General features: G+C 41.1%; 1 protein-coding gene across 1 annotated transcript; it reads left to right on the forward strand.

Annotated features, from left to right (window-relative positions):
- Nucleotides 1–507: 507 nt before the first annotated feature.
- On the forward strand, nucleotides 508–10,069 carry LOC124257179. Its single transcript, XM_046691201.1, has 3 exons — nucleotides 508–762; nucleotides 5,116–5,260; nucleotides 8,593–10,069. Exons 1-3 carry the CDS (start codon nucleotides 535–537, stop codon nucleotides 10,047–10,049), a joined length of 1,830 nt encoding a protein of 609 aa, XP_046547157.1. The 5' UTR covers nucleotides 508–534; the 3' UTR covers nucleotides 10,050–10,069.
- Nucleotides 10,070–11,203: the final 1,134 nt, after the last annotated feature.

Below are 11,203 nucleotides of genomic sequence, written 5' to 3' on the forward strand. Positions count from 1 at the left end.
TTGGGTTCTTGTTTAACGCCGCGCTCAGCAATATCACAGCTATATGGCGGCGGCCTGTAAATGATAGAGTCTGGACCAAACAATCATGTGACCAACAACATGAGCATGCATTTGGGATACGATGACATGTGTCAACCAAGTCAAGACAGCCTGACCGCTCGATCCCTTTAGTCGCTTCTTACGACAAGCATGGGTTACTGAAGACCAAATCTAACCCGGATCTTCACAGATCGGATCGGCGTACAACTAAACTCACTCACTCACTTATGTCAACAATTGACAAATAACAAATATTATTTTATCGCCGCTGTGATATAGTCGGAATTATAAAATGTGCCATGTTTTCCATGGAAATATTTCATATGTTATGTACAGATAAAGCGACATTAATAGTTTGCATTGTCATCCAAGCATTTTTAACCAGATACACACCCAGCCTGCCATGTCTATGTGTATTGAGCAAATGCTACTTCACACAGATTAGGATTTCTTTATATAACCATCCCATGTAATCTGAGTTACATTCAGGCCAGAATGTATCTTATCACGCTTGTGTCCGCACTGCTGTTCCGCCAGGGACTCTCGGACACCACAGTCACTATCTCCAACGAGTGGCTCTCCCAGGGTGGACGGGTCCATTATGAAGCTGACCGTTGGAATAAACATAACGGTCTGACAGAATCCAATCTGATTTCAAAGTGTAAAGCTATTGGAACTGCAAGTGGGCGCTGGATTAACAGAGACATAGACCTGTTCAGAAATGTATGTATCGCTTTTGTGTCAAGTTAACCCTTAAGTGCTTTATAATCGTACGTAATCGTGTGTTTAGTATTTCTTTAGCAATGCAATCAGCATCGTAGCCAACAGCGTCTATATTCCTGATATTAGTTCCTTTGAAGACACAGGGGTTGTTCAGAAATGTATGTGTCGCTTTTGTGAAACGGAAGTGTCTCGTGGATGTGAATTATAACTTATCATTTGTAGAAGTGGTTCTCTTTTCAATTATTGGTCTCGGTCTGGTGGTGTATGTTTTAATTGAACCGCTTGAAACGAACAGCATTTATTACAGTCTAAAATTAGTAATCAATTGGGTTCGATATATCCGTAGTTTATTTAATTGGGTTTAAAGAAAAGTGTAGTATTTCTTAAGCAATGCAATCAGCTTTCTAGCCACTGACGTCCTCACCTACCACACTGGTTAGGGTGACAATGCAGGGCCAGGCTTGTTGATAACTATGCAAATTACGTCAATCAATTGCAGAAAACTGCATACACGCCATGCGATTCCTAAAATGTTTAACATGTCATTGATGACGTCGTCGCGAGTTTACATTGTTTGTAAACAAACATGGTTGCCCCCTTTCTCAAAATTGGTGCTTCTGTAAGAATTGATGACAGAGGTTCTGGAGTCGCTACTGCAGTAATTGACTTTGGAAAACCTGAAACGGAGTACTTCGTTCAAATTGAAGGTACGGATTATGAGGCACAATCGTCTAAGAAAGGTCCCAACCAAGGATTTCGATATATCGATCACAATACAGACAATGAATCGATTCCGTCAGGAATCAGAAACTGATATTGATGAGGTGATTACCCGCAATGAAAATAGAAACACTGCCATCATAACGTTATATGATAAGGGGCGGTGGGGTAGCCTAATGGTTAAAGCGTTGGCTCGTCACGCCGAAGACCCGGGTTCGAATCCCCACATGGGTACAATGTGTGAAGCCCATTTCTGGTGTCCCCCGCCGTGATATTGCTGGAATATTGCTAAAAGCGGCGTAAAACCAAACTCAGTCAGTCAGTCAGTTATATGATCAAGAGATTATTTACCTCGTGTGTTTCCATATCATTAATATCATATATTAGAAATAAAAATAAAAATTATGTATTCCTAATATATGATATTAATGATAAGTGAAAAAGAATACACTTGCTTAATAATCTCGGCATATAGTGCAGGGGGATATAGTCAACGCCTCGTCTATCTGTCCGGTCCGTATGTCCGTCTGTCCATAATCATTTCGTCACCGGAGCATAGCTACAAAAACGTTCATATATGGTTTATAAATCAAACAGAACCTAAAGTGATGCATGGAAACAATTTGCACTTAGTCTATAAAATCATGTTTGACTTTAAGTACACTCTTAAAAAACAACAACAAACAAACAAAACAAAAAGAAACACATACGCCATTTTAGAAGAAATTATTGCATAAGTTAATCAGCATTTCAATTTCATGTAGTTTCAATGGTAAAAAGATTCAATTCACACGTCAAAAGAAACAAGAAGACAAAGTTATCGATATCCCCCGCAACAGAAAAATACTCTTCATGAATATGTCTACGAGTTATGATTATGTCAAATGTTTTGGTGTGTATATAGCTAAGTGGTAGGAGGGTACTCAAAGGTTTCAAAGTTCTGCTCCAGAAAGGGGCACTACCACCACATTCATTTCAAGCGAAAAATGTTGCCATGGAAACGCAAAAAAAACCATTTTATTCAGAGTGAGTGAGTTAATATTTAACGTCACAACGGCAATATCTCCGCCATACATTTTATTCAGGAATCCAATACTACCATAACGCATCAGTTCCTTACTAGACCTAACTATGCATGAAATTTCGTGATGAAACAGTGAACAGTTTTAAGTTCTGCTCCGGAAAAGAGCACTACCACCAATTTCACTCAAAGTGAAACTTGTTTCCATGGAAACGCCAAAAATATTTTATTCAGAAATCCAAAAATACCAAAAGGCACCAGTTCACCACCAGATTTATCTAAATGCCAAGTTTGGTGAAGAAACATTGCACGGTTCAGAGTTCTGCTCCGGAAAAGAGTACTAGCACCAATTTCAGTCAAAGTCAAACTTGTTGCCATGGAAGTGCAAGAAATATTTTATTCAGAAATCCAAAACTACCAAAAGGCACCAGTTCACCCACTAGACCTACCTATGCATGAAAGTTGTTGATGAAACAGTGAGCAGTTTTTAAGCTCTGCTCCGGAAAAGACTACTACCACCAATTTCAGTCTAGGTGAAACTTGTTGCCATGGAAACGCCAAAAACACTTTATTCAGAAATTCAAAACTACCAAAAGGCACCAGTACCCCACAAGACCTATCTATTTACCACGTTTGGTGAAGAAATAGTGAACGGTTTTAAAGTTCTGCTCCGGAAAAGAGCACTACCACCAATTCCAGGCTAAGTCAAACTTTTTACCATTGAAATGCAACATATAATATATTCAGAAATCCAAAACTACCAAAAGGCATCAGTAGACCACAAGATCTATCTATGTGCCTAGTTTGGTGAAGAAATAGTGAATGGTTTTAAAGTTCTGCTCTGGAAAAGAGCACTACCACCAATTTCAGTCTAAGTCAAACTTGTTTCCATGGAAACGCAAAAGATATTTTATTCAGAAATCGAAAAAATACCAAAGGCACCAGTAGACCACCAGATCTATCTATGTGTCAAGTTTGGTGGTGAAACACTGAACGGTTGTAGAGTTCTCCTCCGGAAAAGAGTACTACCACCAATTTCAGTCTAGGTCAAACTTGTTTCCATGGAAACGCAAAAGATATTTTATTCAGAAATCGAAAAAATACCAAAAGACACCAGTAGACCACCAGATCTATCTATGTGCCAAGTTTGGTGAAGAAATATTGAACGGTTTTAGAATTATGCCCTGGAAAAGATGTGCACACACGGACGGAGTCCATTTTAATACCCCCCGCCTTGCGGGAGATAAAAAGAGTTCGCCCAACACAACAGCAGCCTTCGCTGTCGTGTTTCTGTTTACGTGAGTCCACAAAATAACGTCAAAATAAGTACTTTGTATGATCACCATTGGCAGAAATTACTAGCGTTGACATGCTGGAACAACTCCCATCTGTCGGTCCATATTCGGGAGCATGTGACGTGAAACGGCTTCGTTTATGTGCTCTTTCGTTGTCAAATTTCCCTGAACCACCAAATAAATCAGATCTTTGCGTGCTGGATATCAGACCCCACACCATAACACTAGCTCCACGGAATCTGTCGAACTGTCGGATGCAATTAGGGGTAAACGTTCATTTCCCCGACGGTAAACACGCTGCCTTCCGTCTCGCCGGTGAAGAAGAAATCGTGACTCATCACTGAACCAGACTCGCCTCCAGTTTCTAAGGTTCCAGTTCCGGACTCTACGACATCACCGCAAGCGATTGCGCCAATGGAAGTCTCTCAACACAGGGGCAACAACTGACCATCTTGGTCGAATCCCCACTTCACGCAATCGATTCCTTACAATTTGGTCGGAAATTCTTCTCAAACCAGGGATCAGTCTCAACGGCTGTGGGAAGAGGATGACGCAAGTGCTGAACCCGGATGTAGCGGTTCTGGGCTTGGGTGTTAATTGTAGTCTGCAAGTCTGCGGAATTGGTCTGCAGGAAATGATCCCAAAAGCGAAATATGGTGCTCTGATGAACGTTGAAATGTCGGGCAATTGCATACAGTGACTACCCAGCTTCAAGGTGGCCTATGGCGATGTTTCAATTGGCGGTACTCAGTCGTGACATGATGATTTCCTTTTTTCCAGGCAAAAACGAATTACAGAATTAAACACAACGTTTGCCATTTTATAGTGATCGATACAGCATGCGTTTTTTTCCGCTTACTTGCACGTGCATTTTCCTTTGCATGTTTTCTTGGTGACGTTTTGGCGAATATTTCTTTAAATGCTTCGAAAAACAAAGGAAAATATTACAATTGCCGTGTTATGGCGCTGAAGCTGTTTTCGATCACACAAAGATGAAGTTTTGGAAAGCAATAGTACATTTATATTGTTTTTGCCGCAGCTACACCTATGTGTTTCTTCTTCTTTTTTTATTGAGTGTAACTGTCGGATGATTTTTGTATTCACATTTGTGGTGACCGGGGAGATTTGTGATCTACTGCTGACTGTAGTTTCAAGTTAACTCGCCTTTGCATATGTTTAGGATAGGTGCCACCGGTGGGACAGGATACGCTCAGCTTATCGTGAATGCATTTAGTTTCCTCTTGTTGATTATGTCTGTTAAAATATATTGATATCAAGCTGAACCTGATTTCCAAGCTTTATGGTTTGAGTTTTCAGTGGCCCCAGAGCCCAAGTCACCATGGTTACCCAGATCCAAAGTACCTCCAAGACCACACTCAACAGACGAAAGCATGGAAGATCTGGATGGAACAGGTGCATGGCTATGGAAGTCAAGTCGACAATATGGTCTGGGAAACGAAAAGTAATTAAATGTTTTTTGAAAATGGTAAACCTTCCCAAGCTCCCCAACCGTTTTGCCATGACGTTTCTACCTCAATGAATGCCCTCGTATATCATCATGAGGCGAGGAGGTTAAGTTGTGATGGACACCGTCAGTCTGTTTATGATGTCTAACTATGAAGACAGGCACATTTTTAACATGAAGATATATACATTTCAGTGTATGTCCCATTATGTTTTAAATAAAATTGTTTTAAAAATGTTGAGTAATAGTGAGTGAGTGAGTTTAGTTTTACGCCGCAATCAGCAATATTCCAGCTATATGGCGGCGGTCTTTACATACTCGAGTCTGGACCAGACAATCCAGTGATAAACAGCATGATTGAGTAATATATTTTGTAAATGGATACATGGCATTTTAAAATTTGTAGCATTAATTTGTACCTAGTGGTTGTATCCTCATAGGGGGTTAAAGTATCATAAAATAATTGTCCTCCATAGAGTGTACGTGCGTCCCGAAACATTAACAATACATCTAGATCTACCACTATCTTCAATGCAGTATACATTTTTATTTTATGGCACGGTTTAACGAACAGTTGCTAACATCGGAAGGGACGATGTGAATCCAGTTTGGGTCAATGCAGGTGGCAAAAACACGTTCTCTATGGTCCCCAGTGTGGTGATATATAGTATTCACAGAAATTATTGAGAAAGTTGTTTCGGCCAATATTTAATACATGTATATCAACTATAGAAGGTTGACATAAATGAATCTGTTCAGATATGATTCTCTTTGAGTCTAAGTGTCTTTTCAGTACTTTGGGAGTGAGTCCAGATTTAAGGTCACATCGGCAATATTTCAGCCATTTTGTAACTAAAAGTAGTTTTAAATTCATAATACATTCATATAATATACTGAACTTCATTGAAAACGCACCACTTATAAAAGTTCAGATTATTAAACGCCTGTGTAAGGAATTGATATTTTATGAGTGGATAATAACAGATGGACGACTGACAAACAACAACACAGAAAAGACGCTCATTCATTGAAATGTTCCACAGTCAGAAAGGATCAAACACACGTGGGGTCAAATCGAAAATTCAATATCGCGTGTGACCGCCATTTGCATTGACACATGCAGTTCAACGTCTCCTCGTGGAGTCAATAAGCGTCCGAACAGAGTTCTTGAGGATGGCATTCCACTTCTGCAGTAGTGCAGCCTCAAGTTCCCGGATGTTTCGCATCTGTTGTCGCTGCGAAAGACTTTGACCAATTTCGTCCCACAAGTGCTCCATGGGGGATACATCTGGCGACGGTGTTGGCCTATGAATAATCTGGATGTGTTGCTGGGCCAGATACTGCATAGAAAGTCTTGTTGTGTGTGCCCGTGCGTTGTCCTGTTGAAAAGTATGGACATCTTGGTGGTGATTGAAGACAGATACGATGTGATTCTGAAGAATCTGCTCACGGTAATAAAGGGCATTAACTCTCCCTTGACAGACATGAAGGCAGTCCTGTGATTGTAACTTATTCCACCCCAGACCATGACACTCCCACCATCCAAAGGTCTGTCTGAACCACACACCCATCAGCATAACGTTCACCACGTCTACGCCAAACACGTAATCGGCCGTCAGCATTACGTAGAAGAAGACGTGACTCGTCAGTGACTACCACACCATGCCATTGTTGTAACCTTTACTGAAAATGCCTGCTAGCCCATTGTATACGTTCATTACGGTGTCTGTCAGTCAGAATTGGTCCAACGTATGGACGTCGAGCATGGAGCCCTGTACCGTGTAGACGGCATCTCTGTCCTCGTTTCACAATCGTTAGTGAAGCAATGAGAATCGGTTCTCATACACCTGCTTTTAATGTCACTATCAGTATGATTTCAGAAAGAAATTCGCGCTTTTTTCATGGCGTGACTGCATGTTGATGCATTTTCGATTACGAGTCATACTGTGGACAGGAATTTGTTTCTAAAGCATTCCTTTCAACTGGACATGCCCTTCGACTTCAAGTTAGTTATATTCATTGATCATTGTCATGCTGAAATCCATCTTGATGAAAATATGGACAATTTTAAACTGGTGCGTTGTCAGTGATGTTCAGTATATATAAAACCCTGTCAACGAAGGACAGTAAAATCACTAGGTTATCACAAAACGAGATAAAACTAGTTAGCCAGTACTTTGTGAGACCTACTTGCCCTGCAACATACGATTTTATAGCTAAAATACATGGAATTATCATGAAACGGCCCTCCCATTATCAGAAATTTGCGGGCCGCTGCAAATGATATTGGACCGCTCAACCTTAACGACGGGCCACTATTAGTTCTGTTGTCAAGTGACGTCATAGTGAGTGCGTGGGCTTACAGTTCATTCGACATTAATTGGCTTTCGACTGGCAGATATTCTGGGTCAAACAAGTCAAAGCAACTCGAATTACCGCTTTAAATAGCGGTAATATTGGCTTTCTTGTTGGTGCTAACCTTAACAATTGCACTATTAAGGCTATTGATGGACCAAAACCGAACACTGACATAGTTTGACATGTTGCAGGCTATGGTCTTGTCAAAGGCCAAGGTCGAATATCGTCACTTTCTGTTGTAACGTCACTTGAATTGTTCGATGACGTAATTGCATTCGGGCAGTCAACCCCGTCACAAGTTGATTTGGGTAAACTTACAGTCAAATTCCTTCATTGTTCCCTTTTTTTCAACACAAATTCAATGTATTTTAGCAATAATAACGGTAATGCTATTTTTGAGGGCATTATCATTTGCAGAAGCCCTCGGGATTCTGCAAATGATAATGCCCTCAAAAATAGCAGTTCCCTTATAGTATGCGCCTAGGTACACTACTGATCAACGTTTGTAGGACATCGCGTATCCCAATATTCGACCACTTCTTTCTTCATATCCTCAATATTTCTAAGTCCTTTTTGGTTTATTTTGTCCTTCATTAGTCCCCACACATTCTCAATATGGTTAAGATGTGGGCTGTAGCCTGGCCAGTCTAAATCTTGAACATTTTCGTCCGACAGCCACTGTTTTGTGTAGTACGCAGTGTGTTTTGGGTCGTTATCATGCTGGAAAATCCAATTATCTTGATACAGCCGTTCTTGGCCGTTCATTGAAGAGGTAATCATAAAAGATAATAAACTCCATGTGATGATATCCCACCTCACATATGAAATTTCGAGCTATGTTTCGGGCGTTGGTACATAAGGTTTAACGGTATCTTTTGTCCAAAGTTTCACAGACTTCTGAACAAGCCAGACACCATTTTCGCCAGAAAAGAAAACCCTATCCCAATCTTGATTTTTTTTGTCCTGAACAGGTCAGGTCTGGCCCAGCTGGATAGATAAGTCGCATCATCAGGGTAAATTCCCCAACAACCTCGACGCAGTGGGAGAGTTTATGTCACTCATGGTTGAGAGCGCCAAGGACTACTCCAAAGGGGACATGCCTAAAATATTTGAGGTCATCAACGAACCTGAGGTAGAACACTATATTGATGAACAAACTCTACTAGATTTGCATACAATAGTAGCTCAGAAGCTGAAATCCAGGTTTGGAATGAAGGTTGGAGGACCAACGTACACTGGCTATACCATCCTGAATTCAGATATTAACGACTTTAGCAAGTGGAAAAGGACAGCGAGGTTTTTGGACATGTCTCTTGATCACTTGGACTTCTTCTCCTTCCATGCCTACAATTACATCTATGTATCTGGTGGAAGTCATAGGTTCAGTGGCATCAACGAAGCTCGACTTGTAGGTGGTATTGACATGATAGAAAATTACTCCCATCTGAAGAAAGGACGAAACGTTCCGATCATTATTAGCGAGTATGGCAGAGGTGGCGTACACGGAATAGATCAGTGGGCACCCAGTAGTTTACTCGACTTTCAGACCATTTACCAACCAAATGGCTTCATGTTTACTTATCTGCACCTGAGGGAGTTCATGGACAGGGCTATAGTTTTTATTCTTGCAAATGAACAATATGCTGGTCATACCAGTCTCAACTGGTCCTTGTTTACAAGAGATGGTCACCCGACACAAATGGTAAAATTCTTTCAGTTTTGGCATAATTTCAATGATGATCAGAAATTCCTCAAAATCGGAAGTAAATTCGATGGAGTTGAGCGTGTAGTTTCCCCTCTTGCTCTGGCGAGCCCAAACAACAAAGAGGTGGTAGTTCTTCTCCACAACTATGGCACTGCCTGGCAGAATGTGAAGCTGGACTTCGACGGCGGATGGATCAAACCTACAACTGGCGAATCAACATGTGTCCGGTTCCAAAACGGTAAGCCAGCAATGAACTCCAATGTCCACTTCGACACTACCAAGAACAATGGAAATGTTGGCCTTCCTGGGGAGTCAACATGTTTCTACAAATTTAAAACCAACTACAACTTTGGAGGCGTCCGCACCAACAACGAGAACACCTACTATGGTAAGAACATGGTCATCCCCATCAGCAATGGACATGCGCAGACAACCATCCAGCTACCTAGCTCTGGCTACCATACTTCCCATCTTAGAGTGGGAGTTAGTCGTTCTAAAAGCGCCAACGCAAAGCCACTGAAAGTTGAGTTCAATGGATACAACCTACCCGCAACTTACACGCTGTTTGACGCCGACAAAGTTGAAGCAACTACAAAATGGGAGGTGTGGGAGTACTCGGTACCAACTGATCACGTCAAATCGACAAACACCATCAGCATGACCTTTGCTGGAAATGGTGGCCACGTGACGTCAGTGGCGCTGGTTGTAGGGAAGCTTCAATAAAGGAATTTGTTGTCAGTTTACTCGGGCTTTATTATTAGTCTTATAACTTTATTAGAAAATAGTTGCATAGACTATATTCTCATTTTCCCTGATATAATTTGAATTTATGGTATGTATTTTTTAGTAATACCTTCCAAGAAAAACTGTTTGTATAAATGGTTTGATGGCAGTCTCTTAATATATACTAATGTCTGACTATCTTGTAGTGTTGCTTCTGAATGCAATAGGGGAAGTTGGGCAGCCCAGTGGTTAAAGCGTACGTCACGCCGAAGACCCGGGTTCAATCCCCACATCGACACAATGCGTGCAGCCCATTTTTGGTGTTCCTCGCCGTCATATTGCTGGAATATTGCTAAAACCGGCGTAAAACTAAATTCACTCACTCACTGAATGCAGTATAAAATCAAAATTTTACATTGTATATAAGCAGCACGTGTTACAAGTGTACATAGAATCCAGAGTATAGATGCGTCCACCAGGAAATACACAATAGAATGGAGGTTGGGCAAAACAAGTGTGATTTGACTGGAAGGTCAGAGTCGGTATCGATGGAATTGTCCTTGACTGGGTACGTTCTTACCTATCTGATAGGTCACAGTCCGTCAAAGTGGAATCTGTACTCTCCACTGCATCACCACTCCACTATGGCGTTCCCCAAGGATCTGTCCTTGGACCTTTACTGTTTAGTCTGTACATTCTTCCCATTGGTGACATTGTCCAAAGCACTCACTGAAATTTCATCTTTATGCTGATGACAATCAGTTATATCTGTCAGCGGAGCCTAACCTTGCTCAAGGTTGTGCACTGATGATACAACAATGTATTGCTAAAATAAGAGACTGGATGACCTTGAACTTTCTGAAATTGAATGACACAAAGACTGAGTTCTTAACCATCGGATCCAGGCATCAACTTTCCAAAGTGCCTGACAGTTTATCTCTTGAAATTGGACAAGATGTTATCACGCAGTCCGACTCTGCAAAAAGTCTTGGTGTCATCTTTCAATCAACAATGTCATTAAAAAATCAAATCAAATCACTCAGCAAAGGATGTTTCTACCATATCTTCAATATTAGCAAGATCCGAACCCTCTTAGACTTCAACACCGCCCAGCTTCTAACGACCAGCCTTGTTCTCTCTAAACTTGATTACTG

This window comes from Haliotis rubra, unplaced genomic scaffold, assembly GCF_003918875.1.
Source record: "Haliotis rubra isolate DU_JTF1 unplaced genomic scaffold, ASM391887v1 Scf650, whole genome shotgun sequence".
NCBI lineage: Eukaryota > Metazoa > Mollusca > Gastropoda > Lepetellida > Haliotidae > Haliotis > Haliotis rubra.